We start from the raw sequence: 22991 nt of genomic DNA on the forward strand, positions 1-22991 counted from the left end.
CCATTTTAATGTTTATTTTAAATACAGCAAAACTGGCAAATTTGTATTTAACTAATTGATAAATATGTTAAACTTTAAATTTTTTCATATTTTATCCCCTAACATAAAATAGCCTGAATCAAAACAGACTGATGTATATTAAACAAAAAATAGTTGTATACATATATATATATGTATACTACACACATACATAATAAGTGTTTTCCTATTTTTTATTTTTCACAAATACCTCCATGTAGTTCCCCTAAGATGTAATTTTAAAATGCTGGGCTTCCTTTCAAAATCATTTCTCTATCCTACTGGATAAGCATCTATATATTCAGGGTTACCTGTGAAATATCCTTTCTCTGACTCACTGTTCACAAATTAGCAATGTACTCCAAAAGTCTTTGCAAATCTCAAGCTTTATTTATAATAATGTTGATATTTCAGCTGTAAACTATGCAGAAAGTAGGTTTGTGAGAAATTAGCCTTTCTATAACCATTTGTACTGATACCAGTAAATACATTATAAAATGCATTTTTAAAAACATAGTTTCATCACTTTCAGAATTTGGGGGTCTGTAGAACTTACTTGGTAATGCTTTGGGAAAAATAATTTACTAAGGGTCACTTGTAATTTGTTCATCAAATGTTTACCAGCTGATTTTTAAATAATTCTTTTGTCATATAGTACAAAATTTAATTTTCCTAGAAAACCATTTTATATGTTTCAAATTGACAAGTCAAAATTGAGTATATTTATGATACACAACATGATATTTTGATTTACAGTCATGTGCTGCATAAAAATGGGCCACAGATACAGTTGTGGCCCCTTAAGACTATGTCACCTAGTGACATCACAGTCTTGGTTTGTGTAAGTGCACAACAGAAGCCTATGGATGCAATTCCCAGAATATGCCTCCCTCCCTCAGCTTCATATCACTGTACACACACACACACACACACACACACACACACACACACACACGTGAAGTGGCCAAGTCAAGCTATTTCTGCATTTCCTCACACATGCCGTTTTATTTTGTTTCTTTTTGTGGAGAGATGGAAAGCTAGTTTTATAGGGCTTTTGTTCTGACCCTATTGAAATAATTGCTGCTGATTTGGAAAAATCTGAATTACTTGAGTTGTATGTTGTGTATAAAAAGTGATGGTCAGGGTGGTCATTTTTTGAATTACAGTAGCTGTAATTTAATAACCCTCCCTTACCTAGCAAAGGTACCAAATGTGGTGAACCCATGAACTTTGGAAAAGGACAGCTCCTGAAAGGCTTTGCTTACCAAAGGAATACATCTTTCTGGTCTCTGAAATGGTATCTTAAGCCAATAAGACAAAAAGTAAGTCTACTACTAAATGTGTGTTTTGAGGGGAGAAAATGGTGACCCTTTGCTTTCTACTTATGAACTGAGTCATCCAGAGAGTGTGGCATGAGCTCGCTGAGTAAACCCCTTGCCTGATATCTAATTAGCAATGACTCTAACAACTTTTATTTTTCCACTTAATGACTGTAGATACCTCCAGTCTGTGCTTCATTTCATTATTAATCTTGAGATATCTCACTGCCAACATAAAAGCTATGCATATAAATTGCCACCATGCCTCTGCAAATTAAACAAAACGTGCTTTCAGCATGCCTCAAATCTAGGGACTCTATGCAGTTGATTCCAAAGGGCTCTATCTATACGTGGCAGAGCTCCCCACAGTACACTGCACAATATTTCAATCAGGGAAATTCCACATCATGACAGGGGCCTGGCACAGCAGAGGAGACAAGGTAACCATTCTGCAAATTTGTGTTGAATGAGGTCTGCATGGAGGAATTTACCTGATTCTGTCTTTCTCTTCTCCTTCAGTGGGTCAAGTTCACTCTGACCATGCCTTAGTCCCTCTGTGCACCCAAAGGCGGGGAAAAACTTTTTAGGATCAGAATACCATTATAGCCCCTATGATCGGAATGTGCTACAAATATGCAATGTAGACATATTTGGCTACAAAAGTCTATAAACATAGTGGCTACAATTGTCAATGAAATGTGCTTCTGGGTAAAAGTAGACAAGGCAGAGATCAGTGACCCTTAAGCTAGGAACAGCAAGGCTGTGCATCAGATGTGGTCCCATAAGGACAAGGCCCAAGTGAAATCAAAAGATCCTGTAGGGAACCTTTCACTAATAGCCAATAGGCATTGAACCCTTGGAACATGGTTATCATTTTCAAGGGCTGCTAGCTTTGATGAATACCTGATTGAGCTGATTTTAAGCTAACCGAACAAGAGAATTTCCTCCTCAAAATCCAAGTACCCACCTATGGGTGGGTTGTCAATGCCACTCAAAATTCAGATCTGGGATGACACCATAGGGATTTGTTAAAAGTGCAAATTCTCAGACCTCACCCCAGATGGACTGAGGCAGAATCTCAAGATGGGTCCCAGTAGAACTCTGCCAGGTGCTTCTGATGCACAAAAAATTGGAAGCATTAATTCATCCACTCTTCCTCCATCAGTGCCCAGATCCTCAATTTGGAGAAGAGATGGGTAGATTACTAATAAATGCCAAATTTCACAGCCTCGCCCGCAGCAGAGGTAATCGTATCTCTGGAAGCAGCTTGGAGGGGCTTCCAGGAGAGCAATTTGAGGGAGAGTGGCTTGGACGAGAGGTATGATTCCTTGTTCTTTCTGCCTCCTGCCTGAATATGGGTGTGAGGACCAGTGCTTTCAGCAGCCATCTCCGTCTGTGAAGCAGCCTCAGTGATGGAACTAATGATCAGAGTCTGCAGGTAGGAGTTCACCCCCATGATAAAGTTAGTGCAACCATAGCAGCTGTGGCTGCCTTTTCCTCAGGTTCCCTTCATATGAAAGAGAAATAAAACCTTTAACTTATTATAAACTTACAAATGGGCTTATCTGGGTTTTCAGTTCCGTGCTATCCCACCTACTCCTCACTAAAGCCTAATCACTGCATTGCCATTTAGCACAGACGCTGGGTTGAAAAGCTAGATGTGGATGTAGAAAAGTTTTCCCAGGCCCCTGGGGATCCTCACCCACTAAGAAAGGTGCATTTTTGAGTCCTTTGCCTTCTTTCCTATAAACCTTGTGCAAAACTGATTGCATCTGCAGAAAATGAGCAAGCACATCTTTTCCCTTACCTGGTTGGTAAAGAGACTGGCACATTTCTTAAAGAAAAGTGAAACTGGAGGAGCAACCACTGCAAGTCCACAGAGACCAGGAAAGTAACAGGTGTGCTTTGCCCACTGTGAGACCACTGCCCTTTGTGTTATGGCAGATTTAATATCCATCTCTCCCACTAGCTAAAGGTGGAACAAGGCAGAGGGCAGAATTGCAACCAGACTTTTCACCACTGTATCCCTGAGGCCTAGTACCAAATCCAGCTCATGGGTTGAGTAGGGGGCTCAGTAAAGATTTGTGGAAGGAAGGAAAGGATACAGAAATGGTCAGAGGGAAGGAAGAATAAACAGATGAACAAACATCAATCTGTTCATGTCTATACTGATCCTTCCACTTGTTGTAGTAAATATTCAATCTTGGGTCCCAGAGAATGGAGAGTAAGTGCTGGTCACATCTTCCCATTCCACAAAGACTCAGTAGAGAGTTCTGTAGGGGCATTAGTGACTTTAGGATGAGTCTGTGAAAAGAGGAGAGCATCACCCTGGCCCCCGTACTGCCTGGTCACATCAGTAACCTCTCCAGGTCCCTATATAAAGGAAATGAGTCCCAGGGTTCCTCCCAACTGGTTGCATCAATTCAAAATACAGAAAAGATCATATTACCTAAAAATAACCTCTCCCCCAAGTCTGTGAAGTTTTGCTTACATCATTTTTATTATTTTTTAATGGACTACCATAAGACACTAGAGAACCCTGGGGATGGAATTATTCATTACATAACCTCAAGCTAATGTGCTACAAACTTCACAAACAAGCAGATAGATCTCTTTCACAATTTATCTTTAATAAAAACAAAAGATCAAAAATCAGCATCAGGTGATGACACAACACAGTGGAGACTGTTACAGGTAGCACACTACTCCCAAACTGGGCATCATGAAATACATCATGAGTCGTGAACAAATATGCTCAACCAATGAGCGCCTCGTCCCTTTAGCCCTCCACGGATGCCATCGGGAGTTCCTGGGGGTAGAACACGAGATGAAAAACAATGGATGGCTGGGAAAGCTGTGCCTTATCCCTCAGTGACCTGCAACAGAGACTATTTTTAAAGTCACATTCATCTCAGCAGGAGCGCGAGCACTGAAGAAGTGGCAGGTAGCAATGCCAGACAGCCCCTCCTGGGGAAGGCCATGGACCGCAGCTGCACCCTCCCTTCACAGAGACCTGCATGGTGGATGAGACGGGAACGGCCCTTGCTTGGTTAGGTAGTTGGTTGAAAGAGCCATAAAGATAATGATGAAGTTTGAGCTTAGAAACCAAAGGTAGTTAACCCAAAAGTCTCTCCAGCCACCCCTTTCTCAAAATTGGCCAGTTTTAAAATTTCCAAGATTCCTCTTAACTAGAAATGCAGGCTCTGACTGACTCATAAATTTCTTTGAGTGGTAGCTGCTCAGCGAATTGTATTATCCCTCGGAAGCATAAAGTTAGGAGGGACGTGGTAATCCCATATTGACACACTTCTCTTCTATGAGCCTAGCCACTCTATTTCAAATGACAAGAGTAAGGAAAGTATATTACAGCTATATTACAGTCTCTCATTATTCGCATATCATTGTTACTTAACAACTATAAAACACTGAGATAAACATCAATACACAGTGGTGTTTTATATATATGTATAAACATATACATATACATGAGGAAGAACAAGGGAATCCAATCACAGTTGATGTCTTCCTTCCCGGTACAGGAAAAAAAAAAGTGGTTTGAATAAACAGATGTGGACAAGAGAAGCAGAGCAAACATTTTAATCATTGAAACTGATCTCAAATTGAGGGTGGGAAGGTGTCAGACAATTTTTCATTCCCCTATTCACCTGTAAATCAAGAGAATGACAGAAAAATATCTGGACTTAAGTATCTCTCCAAGACTGAGAAAACACTTGAAAGAGCCATTATTATTCTGTTTCAAAATTTTGGAGATGTCTGACAGGAAACTTGTACTGCACAGCTATTGAGAGTGCTACAAAACAACTCAGTAAGCAGTTCTTGCAGACTGATGTTCACCTGGCCTGGGCAAGTTAACCTTCAGGGATAGGAACTCCTAGATCACTGCCCCTTCCATTTCTAGAAAGTTCTGATAGCTAAAATGTTTCTTTTGCATGGAGTCAAAATTTCAGTCTGTTGCTGACTCCGAGCACTGCAGTTTGTCTTAGGCTCTTTGCCCCACCCATTCCCCTGCTGATCTTCCAAGCTAGATCTCAGGAAAGAGCTCTCTTAGAGTCTAGCAGAAATAAATCTGTCTGATAGTCATATTCTTTCACTCCCATGCCAATGGCCTGCATTTCCAAGGCCCTGAACAGGAACACAGAGCACAGGTGTCTCGTGGGACCTGACCATCACAACAAATATGCATCATGTTTTACTGCTAAAACAAACAAAGAATTTACACCTTGCAGAATTACTAAGCATCACCATTTTCTCTATGCCCCATGTCATTTTATTCTCACCTGCAAAGAGAGTGCCAGAGGTTAAGGAATGCTCCCCATATTGTTTCTGGGTGAGTAACAAAGTCAAACACCAGCACTGGGGAACAAGAGCTCGACCTTCAGAGAGATCTGTGTAGGAGGGAAAAGTAACCACTCTACCTACACAAATAAAAGTGCCTGGCTTAAATGAAACAGCACTTAGCTTGCTAAGTGCCTCCTCCTGATGACCAGTTAAATGGCTATAAGAAAATGTGCTTGTGTTTCATTTGATTGGACCCATTTTGGGGACCTAGACACCAAGTTCTCCTAAAATATGGTTAAAAAGCCAACAATCTTTGTAGCTGCCATTTGTGGATGTAATACCCAAAGACAGTTACACACAAATTTAGTTTATGAAATACTTAGCCCACTGTGTTTCTTTGAATGGAGCAAAACAAGAATAAATATTCTAAAATGTGTCCTCTAGTCATCATGGAAAGCTGAGGACACTGGGGAAACGTCCATCTCTAGAGACAGGACTCAAATATTTGGTTTTCCATATCAGAGTATCTTTGATGCTACTTATGCCAATTTGCAAGTGGAAAATAGGATAGGTGATATTTTTAAATGAAAAAATATATGTGTCCTGTTCTTCAAGCCCAACATTTATGTGATGACTTCGACCTCCAGCCAAGTCAATGTGTTAGGTCACTGGGCTCCTGGGAGCTTTTTGGAGAAGCGTGAGTTTCTCACCCTAAAATTCATTTTGAAAAGTGTAAGAGTCCATGTACTTCACTTAGTGAAATGAACATTCCTTGCTTAGCATGTGCACCCACTAGACAGTCCTCCTGCTGCCCTGGTCTGGAAAGACTTGAAGCCAAGCATGCAGTCCTGGGATTCTAAGGCTGCCTCAGGACACCCCCAAATCAGTCACCTGAGAAACATACACATTGACAGCTGGAGTGGGTCCTAAACTATGGATCAAAAAATCAACTTCTCCTCCTGTGCTATCCAAGGTCTCCTGGATAGTGAGAGGCAGGAAATGTGGCTGTATTCAAGTGTCCCTGGCCAAGATCCTCTCAATCTCTCCTTCCTGCATAGGCTGTTCACATCAAGACCTGTTCTCGAGTCTCCGGCAGTCGGAGGGCAATCAGGCCACCCCCAACCAGAGAAGCAGCAGCCAGAAGGATGGGGACCACTTTGGTTATCCCAACAAAAGAAGCAAAGATAGTGTTTCCCAGGATGGCACCAAATTTGCATAATCCATTCAGGATGCCAAAAGCTGTCGCCCTACAAAAGAAGAGAAGAGAAAATAATTTTGAATTTCCGGAATTCATCAGAGAAATGAGATTGAGTTCTTTCATTTTTTGTTGTTATAAGAACAGAAGGTGTGGGTGGTAATTTTTCCCTAAATATAAAATCAACACATTCTCACTATAGTCAAATTTGGAAATACAGAAAAATATAAGGATGTAGGGATGTCTAAAGCAATCACCACTATTAACATACTGTTATTATCTTCAAAGTTTTCTCTTTGTCTTTTCAAATATGTCTTTTCTTAGAATGTTCGCAGGTAGTACTTGCTTATTGTGAAATACCAAAAGAATAATTAAGTATCGAACATAAAAAGTATGTTCCCCCTTAACAGCTCTTTGTGGCAGAGTCAATTAGTTGTCCTTGCATGGCATTTCTCCAACTACAAGACTACATTTCCCAAGCTCCCTTGCTGCTGACTGGTCATGTGACCTATTTGGTCAGTAGGGTATAAGTCCAAGTGGTCTCTGATGAAAAGCTTCTTCAGAAGTCATGAATGGTCCTTTTGTTCTCGCCTCTTTCATCTTTCTTCCTCAAGTCCTGCTTCCTGGAACATAGATGGACTCATCCTAGACATAACTAGGGAGGACAACATAGAAAGAGTCTACTATAGGGCCAGGGGTTTAGCTCAGTGGTTCTGGTGCCTGCCTCACAAGTACAAGGTCCGGAGTTCAATTCCCGGTACCAATCAAAAATAAATAAATAGATAGATAAATAAGCAGGAATAAGGGGAAAAAATGAGAACCAAGGCCTGTCATGTAAAGTTACAAGATCCCAGTGATGAATGTAACTGTACTATATACCTAAAATATACCAATAAACTCAATGAGAAAAAAAAAAAGAGTCTACTATAACCTTTTACAGAAGAGAAAAGTGAAATGGTACCTTGTGAAGGCTATGATTACTTAAGAGTTTCTGCATCCATGGCAGAACTGAATCCTAGTTACTAACCCTCACACTTCTCAGAGATAACTTTTAGTAACCACTTATTCCGTCATGACCTCATCTACATACAAAAACAAAATTCCCAACACACTACTTCCCCAACTGAAGTAAAATGGTTCTTTTTCATACCAGGTTTATTAAGAATGGGGTACACTTTTATCCCCAAAATTCTTTCCATATTTCTGGCTATAACCAAACCACACTATACTTTCATAATCATGATCCCTTAATCCTAAAGTTTTTGTTTTGTCTTTTCTTATATATGTTCATGTGTATGCTTTTCTGCATAAATTTAAATAAATTTTTCAAGTTGCTGGGGAAATTTTGCATTGAATTTTGAACATATTCTTGTAAGCTAGAGTAAAACTAAGCCTAATTTGACATTTTTATAAGATTGAATTATCCTGTCCAAAATGAGGAAAATCTTGACATATATTTGAGTCTTTTTTTACATCTCTTAATAGAGTGTTATGGTTTTATTTATGTGAATGTTTCAAATATGATTCCTAGTATTTTATGATTTCTGCTTTACCAAATTGACTTCAATTATATTTTTTATATTTAAAAACATGTTATTAAACCTATAATATATTTTAAACAAATTTTATTACTGTTCATTTGATCAAATTATTTTAGTTTCTAGTTGTCTCTTTACCTCATTCTCTTAAGTTTCCTAGATATAAAAATCACATAACATTGGGGCCAGGGATTTAGCTCAGTGGAACCATGCCTGCCTCACAAGCTCAAGGTTCTGAGTTTGATCTCCAGTACCAAAAAATAATAAATAATAATATAACATTCAATAGCAGTCATCTTTCCTCCATATATTTTTTAGTAAAAGTTAACATTCTCTGGTCCAGGGAGAACTGCTCCAAAAATGCATGCTGTGATCTTCTATAGCTACCCAAATCCCAGTATTAGAATTTCATTTACTCACTATTTTAAGCCTTGACCTTCCTTTCTGACCTCATGGCCACTTATCTGCTATTTTTTAAATTTACAATCCCCTCTCAATACAGACAAATAACTGTTGGTAATGACCTCAACTCTATGTCTTTAAAGTAGGCCTTTTTCCAGATGGTTTGTGCAGAATAAAAGTTAACCCTAGGCATCCCTACCAGGCTTTCTGCAGATGACCTGATCGTCCTACTTCATCCCCACCTTACTTCTCTTCCCTTTATTCTAACCCTGTGTTGTTCTAATTCACCTTTCTTTCTCCTTTATCCCCCACAGGAAAGCCTATTCTCACCCATCTCTGACTGCCTGGCACAAAAAGTCCTGCCAGCTATTCACTCTTATGCCTCTCTCCTGGATATAACTACCTCCTGCCCTTTGCTTCTTGCCACCTACTGCATCCTTTCACACTCTAGCCCTCTTTTGGATGTCAATGGGAGAAGCTCAACAACCTAAGAAACATTTGGTACAGGGAACACCAGAAAGACAAAATGGCCATGCATGGTATAGGATTTAGCCTGCAGGTAGCCTTCCGTCCAGAGAAGTCCAGCAGTCCTAGAAGGAAGCCTAGGGAAGAACTGACCTCTGATTGGTGGGATACAGCTCCACTGTAATCACATCCAGAGCATTCCAGGCTGCGATACTGGTCCCACAGAACAGGCATTGCCAGCCAATCATGGCAGACTCACTGTTGCCAAAAAACAGGAAGAAGCAGCAGACTGCGGAGATTAACATGGAACCACCTGTGAAGGGAGGTCAAGGGCAAAAAGAAGCATGAAGCCTGTGTCCTCGACAAGACTTTCACCACCAGTGGCACCTCATCTCCCATACTTAGAGGCACACCTGAAGGCACAGATGATCTGAAGAGTCAAGTTCCTCTAGACAGAAGGGCACAGGTGAACCCCGCATGGTATCCCAGAGGGCATTGTAAAATCACCACTCTGTGGCACTGCCCAGCCCAAAAGACGGTGAGTGAATAAGGCAGGTGTGAGTATTTGTTGAGAATCTGTAAGTACCAGATGTTGTTCTAGTTGCTTGAGAGACATCAGTTATCAATTTTTTTTAAATCATTCTGGTCTCGAAATCACTATATAAAAAGCATCTTCATCCCTGTGTTCATTGTTGTACTATTCACAACAACAGAGATAGTCAACATAAATACCTACCAACCGATGAATGATTAAGAAACTGTGCACATGTGAGGAAACATCATTCAGCCATTTAAAGAACAGTGAAATCCTGCTATTTGCTGCCAGATGGAAGAAACTTAAGGATATGTGAAATAAGTCAGATACAGAAACAAATATTTCATAATCCTACTTATATGTGGAACCCAAAGAAATAGATCTCATAAAATAGAAGAGCTGTTATCCTGGGAGCTGGGGGTAGAATGGGGAGATGGCAGTCAAAGGACACAAATTTTCAATTAGGAGAAATATATTTTGAGACCTTGTTATGGTTTGGATCTCAAATGTCCCCCAAGGGTTAGGCTGTTGAAGGCTTGGTCCCCAGCTGATGACACCATTGGGAGGGCTGGAAACTAGGTCCCTGGGGCGTGTCCTTGAAAAGGACATTGCAACATGGCCCCTTCTGCTCTCTTGTTCTGCTTCCTGGTCACTATCAGCAAGGTTGCTAAAGGTGAGTAGCTTTGCTTAACCACACGTTCCTTGCCATGACCTTCTGCCTCACCACAGGATCGAACTAAAGAGGCCGAGTGATAACAGACTGAATCCATGAGCCATAATAAACGTTTCTCCCATTTCAGTTGATTATCTCAAGTATTTTTATCATAGCAACAAAAAGCCAACTAACACAAACCTATTGAGTGACTACAGTTAATTACAAGTGCATTGCATATTTCAGAATTTTTGAAAGACTGAGTTTCAAATGTCTCTTCACAAAAAATAGTAAGTACGTAAGGTGACGGATATGTTAATTCACTTGACTTATCCATTCCACATTGTATATGCATATAGTAACATCATTGTCTACCACATGAATATATACAATTATAATTTATCAATTAGAAGTAAAGAATACTAAACATTTTAAGGAAACAGAAACATAAATTAATAAATAAGTAACACACTTAAGACAAAAAAAATAAGCATTCTCATGGAGCTTACCTTCCAGTGAGAGCACGTTCCTGGATGGGTTCCCCAGGGGCAACCTCAAGAAGGGCTGCTCTCTTCTCCACTACCCCCCTTCTCCACCCAGAGATCTCTCGGCCCTTTCATCCCCTCTCTGCCCTCTGGGAAGCTGAGCCGTGGCCGTCCTTATCCACTGGGAGGAGAAAGGGGTTGAAGTTCTTCTCCCCAACTCCCACCCTTTTTTAGAAGCCCCTTTTTTGCCAAAGGCTGCCTCCCTCCAAGACCATAGCTGCTCCCAGGAAGCTCTCATGGTCCCAACCTCCACTGAGCTGTGCTAATGCTATTTTCACCCCTTAGCCCTGCAGCCCTCAAGGTGGTGATTGCGACCCACATTTGCTAGTGTCTGAGTGTCTCGTCCACCTCACCTGCTCTTCAAACTCTGTCCATCCCTCTACAGTTACCCTGTCACTTCAGTCTCTTCACTTGAAGCAACTGCTGTGAATTCTTTTCCCACTGGGGCTAGCTGAGTCCTGACAGAGTAATAAGAGATTCTCTCAAAGGAAGACTGTGCCAAATTCTGCCCAAACCCAAACTCCACCAGGGGAGCTCAGGAAGTTCCAAGCGGGTGTGGAAAGTGACAGAAAAGCTGCAGATTGGGAACAGCACAGGAAAGAAGGTGGACCTGCTGAGGAAGGAGGTCAGAAAGAAGGTCCCAAAGAACCAGCTGGGAAGTAGAGCACAAGTGCCCGCCAGGTGTCAGGGCCATGGGAAATGAGGGATCCTGGTTCCTGAGAAACGAGAAGGCTGGTCTGGCCTCAATAAGAAATACCTCCTTGGGAGGGACCACCAGCCTGGATTCATTCTCAGACCAGGGGCTGCAGAACTAAAACCCCAGCTTGCTGATGAGCTGGGAACTGGGAACTGGGAACTGTAATGGATTCTGCTGACTCTGGGAAGGGCTAGGGCCATAAGAAGGTGCCTGGTGACCTCTTTGCAACATCTAGGAAAGAGTTTCAAGGGGAGGAGGCAGGCATCTGTGGATCACAAATGCCCTGAGAACAGTGCCCTGTACCTGCAAGCATCCCTCCAAGGAACCAGCAAGGGGCTCAGCTTACAGTAAATGCAGACAAGTATTTGTTATTCAAAATATCGCCAAGGGAGTGAAGTAATGGCCAAGGTGGTGTAGCTTCACCTTCAATACCTGTGTGACCTTCAATGAGTCATTTAATCTCTCCATGCTGTCTCACTTTGCCCATCTGTAAAACGCTGATAAAAATAGTGCCTAGAGCAAAGGGTTATGGTGAGGATTCAATGTGTTAATATTTATAAATGCTTGGAACACAGCCTGACCCATGATAAGCCTTCCATAACTTTAGCTAAATGGAATTTCTACCTCATGTCTGTCTCTCCCAATAGATCATTTGCCCTCTAAGCACAGGGATATTGACTGGCTCGATTACTGCTGCATTCCCATTGCATCCCACATAGCCTGGCAGAGAATAAATACCAGACAAATAAATATTTATTGAGTGAATAAATGAGTAACATCCTTGTTAGGAAAACTTCTACGCTGACACTAATAAGGAATGACTTACACCCAACCAAGAGCCCAGCACAGAAACCAAGGCAAAGCACTCGGGGCATCTCCTCCATCAGGGTTGGCCTGAGAGCTGTGGATGAGGCCATTTCAAAGCAGTTCACCACATCCCACAATGACGATATGGGGTCCACTTACTGAGCACCTAGCATTTACTGTGTGCTGAGAACACAGCCCCTGTCCTACTGGATTCCAGGCTTTTTCCTAAAGGCTGAGGGTTCAGAGAATGAGAAGGCACCATCCACACCCTTGATGAACTTGCAGTCTAGCTCAGAAACAAAACAGAAGCAATGAACAGAGAGTGACGTGTGAAGAAAGAGTAAAGAGTAGGTCTGGATCTCTAGTTTGGGGAACATTCCTTCATCATGAAAAGTCAGCTGTCATCTGGGATGTGCCCATAATGACGAGAGAGGCTTCGACATCAAGGAGAAGGATGGCAGCTCTCCCGCAGTCCTGCCTGTCCCCTAGATGCAAGTGGGGGGTCATATATTTGCACTCACCCCAACCCTATAGAGCAGACCTCCCTTGGCTATTTCAAGACCACTAAATATGCTGTTAGACTCTTGACTCAGAAGGCTAGTGCCAAGGTGGCAGAAGTGTCACAAATCTGCACTTTCTCATTTAGGCAGAGGTAATATTTCAAAGATTTTTATGAAGGCCAGGGATTCAACTCAGTGGTTCTGCCACCTGCCTTGAAAGCACAAGGACCCAAGCTCAAAAGGACCCTGGACAAAAAAAAAAAATGTATTCTAAGATTTTTATGAAGTGGAAGTTCACAGAAGCAAAGGAACTTGTTAACTCATGAAGCTAATTTTGGCGGAGATGGCTGCCTGACTTACAGCCTTTCCTCTGCTGATGGCTTGGGGCTTCCGGCTCACACGGGAAAGTGGCCGTCTCTATTGGTTCTAGTCAGTTCAGTGGCTGTACCAAGGGCCACATGTAGGCAGGTGTTGTGTAGGGCATGGGCATTGCAGAAATTAATGTCTCCATTCCTTCTCTCAAAGGGCTTCAGGACAAGCCAGGACACTGTTTCTAACACAGACAGCTCAGTCTGCTGTACCTACAGGCAGACTCTCCTTCCCGCACAAGATTAAAGAGCCAAAATCACCTGCACTTCACATGCTCACCATTCTGAATATTCATGGCCTTAGTTAGAATCATAACACTCAACATGAGTCAAATGCCAGGAAAAGATTTCCTTCCCACACAGACCTGATCGACTATCTTTTCTCCAACAGATTGGCTATGTGATTTATTTTGTTTCCCTTTGGACTTTTCCAGTAGAAAGTTTGGTGCTCACTGTCACAGTCACCAACATCTCTAGAGCACATGCTTCATGGCATTTGTATTAACATGAACAAGTCTAGAAATGACAGAGTCCATCCTCTAAGACTCTTGTCATAGAGCTATGGGCTTCCCTAGACATTCCTCCTTGGGGTCTACAACAGCACACTGTCTTACCTGCTAGGTTTCCTTCACGAGATTTCCTCAAGAGAAAGAAATGTTCCATTGCTTTGTTACCTTGAAAGCCACTGCTCCAGCCATGGGAGCAGCAGAACACTAACACTCACCTATCATCTTGAGCCTTCCAATCCTATCCATGAGCAGGGCAGAAATGATGTTCCCAGGGAGGACGGACAGACTTCCCAGGAAGCTGACGAGGTAAATCAGGAAGTCATTATCCTCCTCAAAGTCCATGTGGCAGCCTTCCTTCTGCTCCAGAAAGGTCGTGTTGATGAAGCGACAGTTGATGAACTTATGCTTGTACAGGTCTGGGGAGAGAAGGAAAGCTTTGGTTCCTATGAGTGGAGGGGACTGGGAGATAGGGCTGAGGCAGGGATGGACTTATACTCCCTTCCATGGGCAATCTCTGACTCATAGTCAAGGTGATATGTGGCCAGGCATGGATGGACAGAGACACTTCCCGAGCACAATGGCCTGTTCGCGTTACCATAACATGGACAGAGAAAAGTAAGCTGAATTTGAGGAACACTATAAAATATTTCATCTCTGCAACTGCATAACAGTTCTGTCTGTGTCAGTCAGGTGACAGTAACAGCCACAGTGGCTGGGCCACTCCCCGGATGCTACCTGACTTAGCGAAACAGAACCCAAGAGAGTTGGGTCCAGAAGGAGCCAGTCTGTGCAAAAGCCTGCCCAGACTAATAAGTTAAGAACTTCCTTAACATCTTCTTTTTTATATTACTTTTTGTTTTTTGAGACAGGATCTCATTATGTAGTTCAAGCTGGCCTGGAACTCCGTATGTAGCCCAGGCTGGCCTCCACCTCACAGCAATTCTCCTGCCTCAGCCTCCTGAGCTCCTGTGGGTACCCCATACCCAGGTATTTACACACCTTCTGACACTAACACTTGCTATTGTAGAAGACAGAAGGCTAAATAGGAAAACTTGTATTTGGGATGGGGATATGCCCCCTTAAACTTCCCTGAGTATCTACCTATAAAACTGGAGGCATATACATAATTATCCCCATTGCTTCTCCTAGCTCTGACATTTCCCACCTGTAAGTGTTTGTGATAAGTTCTGTGTTAACAGTACGCAAATGATAAGGCATTCTTAAATCTGAAAGAAGAAAAGAATGAGCCACTTTTTAATGACAAGTCGCAAATTTCTGGAGCTTGCTTTTCTTTTCTAAGTGGAGGCTAAAAAAGAAATTCAGGAAGGTAAGTCTTGTAACCAATAATTAAGAGACAGAAGGACATCAGATGCCAAGTATTGAATCTTTTTCGGCTGACATCACAGAAGACACAGATGCTCTTGAATAAACTATCCCCCTGGTCCTGAAACTGGGGAGAAAGCATAAATCTGGATGTAATGTAAGTAGTTCAGGGGAAAGAGCACAGACCCTGGAGCCAAACAATTGAGGAATGGACCCAGACTTCCCCACCTTGCCAGCTGTGGCCTTGAGCAAATCACTTAAGTCTCAGTCTCCTTAGCTGTAAGGTGAGGATAGCAGTCCATTGCTCAGCTGAGGCCGTGTTGGTAAGGGCCCCGGTAATAAAGCTCAGTTGGTTTCCCACCATCCCAGCTTTACTCAGTGTGTCCTCAACCTACAGAGTAGCAAATGTAACAAGGCACAGTGGGGTCACGGAATTTTGAGACTTTTTTAAATTACAGAAATCTGAAGCAGTATATCCCTAAAATATTCTTAGCATCTTAATTTATGCACAAAATTTGAACGAGGTAATTTTCTCTTTTCGTTTGTTATTGTAAAAACATGAGTTTTCAATGAAATAAACTTCAAACTATGCAAGCCCTCCAGGAATGCCGGTTTTTACTGGTGTTGTACATTGCTCCTACCAAAGACCCTTAGTATACAGCCTTGGTCTCATCTAGATGGAAACACCCGGCCAGAACTTTTGTTTCTATTGGATATGTGATGAAGCCTGAGACACAGATAAGCTTGGAGCAGGTTGTGCACACACCTAATTTGTGCCTTCCCTAGGGCTAGTACCTGTTTCTTTACTCTAAGGATTGACACTGATATCTACAAATACTTTCCTCCACTTGAAACTTAGGACTAAGTGTTTGGGATCTTAGACACCAGTCTATCCTTATTGCCTTTCACCCATCCTATCCTTGCTCTTACCTGTATTATAAAAGATGGTTGATTCGATGGTGCAATTTTTGAAATAGGTATCAGTAGATGTGACGTCCTCAAAATAGCACTCATCAAAAAACGTGTCCTCGAAGAGAACGTGTTTAAAGTACATCTTCGTAAACCTGTAGGAAAGATATTAGCCCCTGAGTGATTCATCCCTGAGAAAAGGGAGACATGAGACCAAAACAGGAAATACAGAAAGGCTAAAACGAGAAGTACCACCTAATAAAATCTACTAGAACATTACTTTCAACTAAGACTAGTTCCCCATTTCTTAGCTGTTTATTTATTGCTCAGAAAGGGCATCAAGAGTATGGAAAGCAGCATCTAGCCCAGGCACATATGGGAAAACTCTGCGCCGATGTAGTGGTTCCCAAGAGTAAGTCCATGGACCTTCTACATCAGAATCACAGGAGTGCAAAATTGTGTGAGAAGAAAATAGAGACAATGTCTCACTTCCTCAGGAAATTTAAAAGCATGTGAGTTCCTAGACTTCTCCTGGGTCTAGAAGCAACAGAGTTGTGAAGGCCCAAGAATCTTCATTTTTTTAAAGTGCTCCAACATTGATGTTGGGAGATAAGCACTTTCATTCACCTCAATGGATGAATTAATTTGTGCAAACTCTTTGAAGAACAATTTTGCTAAATTTAAAATGCACATTCCCTTTCAGCAGAGTAGCTGAATACAAGGTCAACACTCAAAAACCAAAAGACTTCTTGTACACAAATAACAGTCACTGAAAGAGAAATGCTTTCATAATAGCATCCAAAAAAATAAAGTATCTAGGAATCAATCTAACGAAAGAAGCAAAAGACCTCTACACTGAAAACTACAATACTCTGAAAAAAGAGATCAAAGAGGATATAAGAAAATGGAAAGATATACCATGTTCCTGGGTAGGAAGAATCAACAGTGAAAATGGCCATACTACCACAATTGATATACAGATTCAATGCAATGCCAATTGAAATTCCAACACTATATTTCACACTAGAGCTAGAAAAAATAATCCAAAACTTCATTTGGAACCAGAAGAGACCTAGAATAGCAAAAGCCATCCTAGGCAACAGAGACATGGCAGCATGTATAGCAATTCCCAATATGAAACTATACTACAAAGCCACTGTGATAAAAACAGCATGGTACTGTCAAAGAAACAGACCTGAGGATCAGTGGAATAGATTGGAAGATACAGAACTCCAGACGTACTACCTAATCTTTGACAAAGGAGCCAACCCTCCTCACTGGAGGAAAGATAGCCTCTTTAACAAATGGTGTTGGAAAAAAACTGTATTTCAACCTGCCAAAGATTAAAACTAGACCCTTATCTTTCACCATGCACTAAACTAAAATCCAAGTGGATTAAAGATCTAAATATTAAAAAGGAGACATTAAATTTGCTGGAAGATAAGTTAGGCAGAACTCTTGAAGACATTGATTGGCATAGGAAAAGACTTTATGAATAAATCCTCAGTAGCATGGGAACTAGCAGAAAGAATCAACAACTGGGATCTCATCTTATTAAAAAGCTTCTGCACTGCAAAAGAAACCATCAACAGAACTAAGAGACAACCCACAATGTGTGAAAACATTTTTACCAGCTGCTCCTCAGACAAAGGACTCTTATCTAGAATATATAAAGAACTCAAAAAAATCAGCCCCCCAAAATATAAAGATCTGATTCAAAAATGGGCATCTGAAATGAACAGACATTTCTCAGACAAAGAAGTAAAAGCATCAAGTAAATATGTGAAAAAATGTTCCACATCACTGGTCATTCGAGAGACGCAGATGAAAACAGCACTGAGATTCCACCACCCACAAAGAATGGCTGCTAACAAGAAATCAACCAATAACAAGTGTTGGCGGGGTTGTGGGGAGAAAGGAACCCTTCTCCATTGTTGGTGCAGACTGGTGCAACCACTGTGGAAATCAATATGGAGATTCCTCAAAGAACTGAGATTAGAGGTTCCATTTGACCCAGCCATCTCTCTACTGGGTGTCTTTCCAAAAGAATTAAAAGAATCATACCACAGTGATATATGTGCACCCATGTTTATAGCGGCACAGTTTGTAATAGCTAAAACTTGGAAACAGCCCATTTGCCCATCAGTTGGAGCCTGGATAAGGAAGATGTGGTTTTTCTATAAAATGGAATATTACTCAGCCATAAAGAATGGGAAATTAGAGTCATTCATAGAAAAATGGATGCATATTGAGGATATGCGCTTAAGTGAAATAAATAAGTCACACGTGTGGTGTGAAAAACTATAATCATAAATAAGATCCTAATGGTATAATTGACAATGTGAAATAGGAAGAAAAGGGCTAAAGGTGTAGGGGAAGTGGGAAGGGGAGGGGAAAGAAAATAAGGGAAAAGAAAAATATATGAGAAAATTAAAAAATGGAAATAAAGTATTTGTAAATAGGGAAGGGAGGAGGGGGTGAAGGGAGGGCAGGGGTAAGGGGAAAAAATGAGAACAAAGACCTGTCATGTAAAGGCGCAAGATCCCAATGATGCACATAACTGTACTGTATACCTCAAATGTACCAATAAACTCAAGGAGGAAAAAATAAATAAGTAAAATGCACATTCCCTTTGATTAAGATTACCATCTCAAGGAATATGTCCTGGATTTGCTCACATAGTCAAGGAAACACATTCACTCATCTTCACTATAACACAGCTTAAAATAACTGTACATGCATACATACACATGTGCATACATACATGATAGGTAGACAAAAACCATACAATGAAACTTTATGAAGCCATAAGAATAATCGAGGTAGATATATATTGTTAGGTGAAAAAAAATCCAGATGCAGCATAAAGTTCAAGCGTGTGAGCACGCACATGAGAAAGGGCAGGGTACACAAACTCCAAATATATCTGTAGGGTTACACAAGAAGCTGGTAGAAGTAGTGTATTCTGGGGAGATGCAACGGAGGTAGGAATGAGATCGACTTCCTTTGCGCTTTATACCAAGTGTGTGCGTGACAAGTTTTGCTTAAAAATTCAGTTACTGAGGGGAGAAGGCAGTTATGGTGCGGCCACATTTGGGAGCCACAAGCACTACTCCAAGTCTGCATCAACTTAGAAAAATATTACACTTAAAATCTATCTCACGTACGTGAACGGCATCCTCTGCTGTTGGTCCAACTTCTAGGCTGGGAGCTTTGGGCTGTGTCTTCATTTGTGAATAATCACAGCCCACTCGTTCATTCAGTGATGTGTCTGGTCTTCAGCAATCACGTGCTGAGTATGCTACTAGGTACTATGCATACAGATGGGAAAGGCATAGCCCCTGCCCTCCAGTCTGCCTGGGAAAGTTAAGTCACAATACAGAGGGAATCACAGGCTTGGAGATGGCACAGCATGCTCAGGGTCACTGTTCCTCCTCAGGGACCTGAGATAATTCATTCCCTCCTGACCCTTCACAGCCAGTGACCAACACCTCTCATGCCATACTGTGTTCTGCTCGAGCCTTCACCTAGAACCACCTGTCGTTAACTGCTGCAAAAAGACCTCCCATAAGAAGACTAGCCCAATAGAAGGCTAGCAAGCCCTTGTCAAAGGGAGATTCTAGAATAAAGTAGGAGGATATCCTTACAGGTGCAGTTTTTCCAGCACTCAGGAGGCTAAGGCAGGGGGATCTCCAGTTTGAGGCCAGCGTGTGCTACTACTCAAGGTCACTGTGAGTTACATAGCAAGACCCCATCTCAAAAACAACCAAACAAAAAATGTAAATTTTCTTTACTACAACCTATACTTCTTGAACCACAAATTCCAAAGCAGACACCAGATTATTGTACTGCCAAAAATTTGAGAATCATTAGTCAAGAATCCAAAGTATTTTGAGTGAACTTTCTTAGGGACAAACTTGCTACAGATTTTTAAATACAGCAGAAGCTTCCAAAAGCTGCTGTGGTCTCTTCCGGTTTCCATTAAAAAAATAATTGATAAGCCTTTTATTACAGGAAGACGCTTGTGATTTCAAAATTTGCATACCAGATGTATTTACTCAGGACAGCTATTCCTGGAGACTGTCTCAGGCCTGTGCCATTCTTAATGCATCTTTCTCTTTAATATAATAATAACAGACTGGCAATGTGGCTTTCAGTAATATTTTAATATTTTCCAAGGGTAGGTGAGAAAGCAAAGCCATAAATCATAAATGAATCTGACACAGGCTGACCCTAAAATGTATCTCCAAGTAGGTTATAAAAAGCCGAAGTTATAAGGGAAGAGATAAAAGGAGAAAGAGCGAACACATATTTTATGAGGCTTTATATAAATCATCTCCTCCACTCTCTAACTTATATACTAAAGGGGTCCAAGATTCTTCAATCAGGAGAATTCAGAGGATGAAACAAAAGCTAGCCGAAGTATCCGTATCTTGCAGAACTTAACCTTTCAGGAAAAGAAGCCATCAGTGATCCAGGGTCTAAAACAGAATTATTATTACAAACCCTTGATTTCAGTTGCACCCAGACATAGTTCTTAGTCTGCCAAGTAACCTGAACTACACTAAAGTCACCTTTATCTAGTCATCGCGCTCTAAGCTTAATGGTATAACGCTCCAGAAACTTAGTATGCTTAAAGAAATAAAAAAGAAATACAACCATTAAAATATAGTAAGATGATTGCCAGGATGGAGGTATAGCATCCCCTCCTCTCAAAGGGCACATGAGATGCATGTCCTACAAGACAAGAAAATCTCTCTACAGGAGAAGGAGGCATTCCAGGCCCTGTGTACCAGTTAATTTACTTTTTTTTTTTAAGCACAGAATTCTCTTCCCCATAAATTGCACTACCTTTCAGAGAGAAAATAAATAAAAGTATGTTTCCTCAAATCCTACACCCACACATGCCCTACTACAATGAGGTTTCCAGGCAGAGCAAAATGAGACGCAGGTCTTCAGAAAAGGACTTGGACCTCAGTTCTCAGATGTTAACTCATATCAGCTCTGAGCTCAAGCAAAACAAACAAGAGGATTGTTCACTGCAGAAAAGATGTGCTTGGGCCTAATTTGCTTAAAGAATGGAGGGAGTAACCGCATTTCCTGCGACTCTGTCTCACTTGCTACATTCTCCACAAGTAGGCTTCAGGCCTGCACCCCAGCTCTGACAGACCTTCCACGAAACGAAGCTCTTAACCAACAAGTGCTCCCAGCAATTTCAGCTAAGTCTGCTCTCTTCCCTAGGCCTGCACTTAAAACCCTTAAAGCAGGGCTACAGAGGAGATGGGCTTTTCCAGCTCTTTAAAGAAAGAGCACCTTCACTGTCAATAGCCTCTGAGGAAGAAATAAATGAGTGGCCTCGGGAAATGGCCGCCTTTCCCACATATTGAAATATTACCTCATGGAGAACCAACAATGTTCTCCCCTAGTGCCAAGGCCAGGCAAACATCGCCTCTAAGGCCACATTTGTGTATCGGTGAATCTGCCCGTAAATCCAACCACCTCTCTTCCTCTTTAACACTCTGGCTACCCAAGTAAAAAAACTCACAATACCTCATGTTATCTCCTTTGCAAAGATCCTAGCATGTTACTGCCTTTTGGAATAAAAACTGAGGTAGAATCTAAAGAATAGAACCCAAGACAAAAAGGGGAATAATAAAGACAAAAGCAATTACTAAATTAACAATAGAAAATTAGAACAAATTCGTACATAAATATAGACATACACGTCCTAAATAAAAGACTAACTGCTGAAGTCTGAAAATGATCCAAAATCCCTTCAATTGATGAACAAACAAAACGCAGTGGAAATGGACTACAGTCCAACAATAACAAAATAAAAAAAAAAAACACTACTCTCCATGAAGCAACATAGATAAATCTCAAGTGTGTTATGCTAAGTAAAAGAAGCAAATTCCAAAGGCTTCATGTAATACAGTTCCATTGATATGACTTCAAGAAGATCACAGGCAGCCAGGCATGGTGGCACACACCAGTTACCCTACCACTCTGGGAGGCTGAGGCAAGAGGATCAAAAGTTTGAGCTCAGCCTGGGAGACTTAGCAACTTAGCAAGAACCTACCTCAAATTTTTTAAAAAGTGGCCGGGGGTGTAACCCAGTGTGAAAACCCTGGGTTCAAGAGTCAGTACTACAAAAAAAGGGGGGCAGGAAGAAAAGAAAGAGGAGGGGGCATAGTGGCACAAGCCTGTAATCCCAGCAGTTGGGAGGCTGAGGCAGGAGGATCGCTGTGAGTTTGAGAGCAGCCTGGGCTACAAAGTGAGTTCCAGGTCAGCCTCAACTACATAGTGAGACCCTGTCTCAAAAAACAAAAACAAAAACAAAACAAAACGAAAAAGAAAGAGGTGGGGGGGGAGAGAAGAGGAGAAGGAAGAGGAAGAAGAGGACAAAGGAAAGTGGTGGGTAAAATGAGGAGATTCGGTGAGCAGTGGGACTGTTCCGCATCCTGATGCTGCTGACGGTCACGTGATTGAATGTATTTTTCAAAACTCACAAAAATATGAACTAAAAAGGGTAAATTTTATGGGAAATTATACCTTGATTTTTTTTAAAGAAGCCCTAATTTCTAAAGTAATCATAATTACAACAAAATCCAAACAATATTCAATTACTGACTAGTTTTGGATGAATAAAATAAATAATTTTCATCTAACTTGTAAAGCAGCCAAGTGTAGAAAATGTGAAAGGCGAAATACTGATGCCCATAAACGCCGAAGGTGGCCCAAGAACAGATGGTTATTCCAGTTTTACAGGCTCGGGATTTCAAAGACCAAGTGTTGCCCATTCATGACCAGCAGATGGCAGCACAATTCAAAAAAAGAAGCAAACCACGGTTCTCAAATTTCAGTCTTGCTCAGCCCAAGGAAAAACCACTCTTTCTGTTCATTTTACTGG

At 41.3% G+C, this 22991-nt stretch overlaps 1 protein-coding gene across 4 annotated transcripts in view; it reads right to left on the reverse strand.

Annotated features, from left to right (window-relative positions):
• Window positions 1-3879: 3879 nt before the first annotated feature.
• Window positions 3880-22991, reverse strand: part of Sv2b (synaptic vesicle glycoprotein 2B) — a 175948-nt gene continuing 156836 nt past the window's right edge. For all 4 annotated transcript variants that reach the window (XM_010621012.3, XM_010621011.3, XM_010621013.3 and 1 more), the window contains 4 exons: window positions 16103-16236; window positions 14065-14265; window positions 9390-9549; window positions 3880-6883 (listed from right to left, as the gene is read on the reverse strand). In XM_010621012.3, coding sequence (XP_010619314.1) covers window positions 6700-6883; window positions 9390-9549; window positions 14065-14265; window positions 16103-16236 — 679 coding nt within the window. In that variant the 3' untranslated portion in view covers window positions 3880-6699. The remainder of the gene's footprint in view (window positions 6884-9389; window positions 9550-14064; window positions 14266-16102; window positions 16237-22991) is intronic.

Source organism: Fukomys damarensis, unplaced genomic scaffold (genome assembly GCF_012274545.1).
Source record: "Fukomys damarensis isolate Sample0158 unplaced genomic scaffold, DMR_v1.0_HiC HiC_scaffold_7, whole genome shotgun sequence".
Taxonomy (NCBI): Eukaryota; Metazoa; Chordata; class Mammalia; order Rodentia; family Bathyergidae; genus Fukomys; species Fukomys damarensis.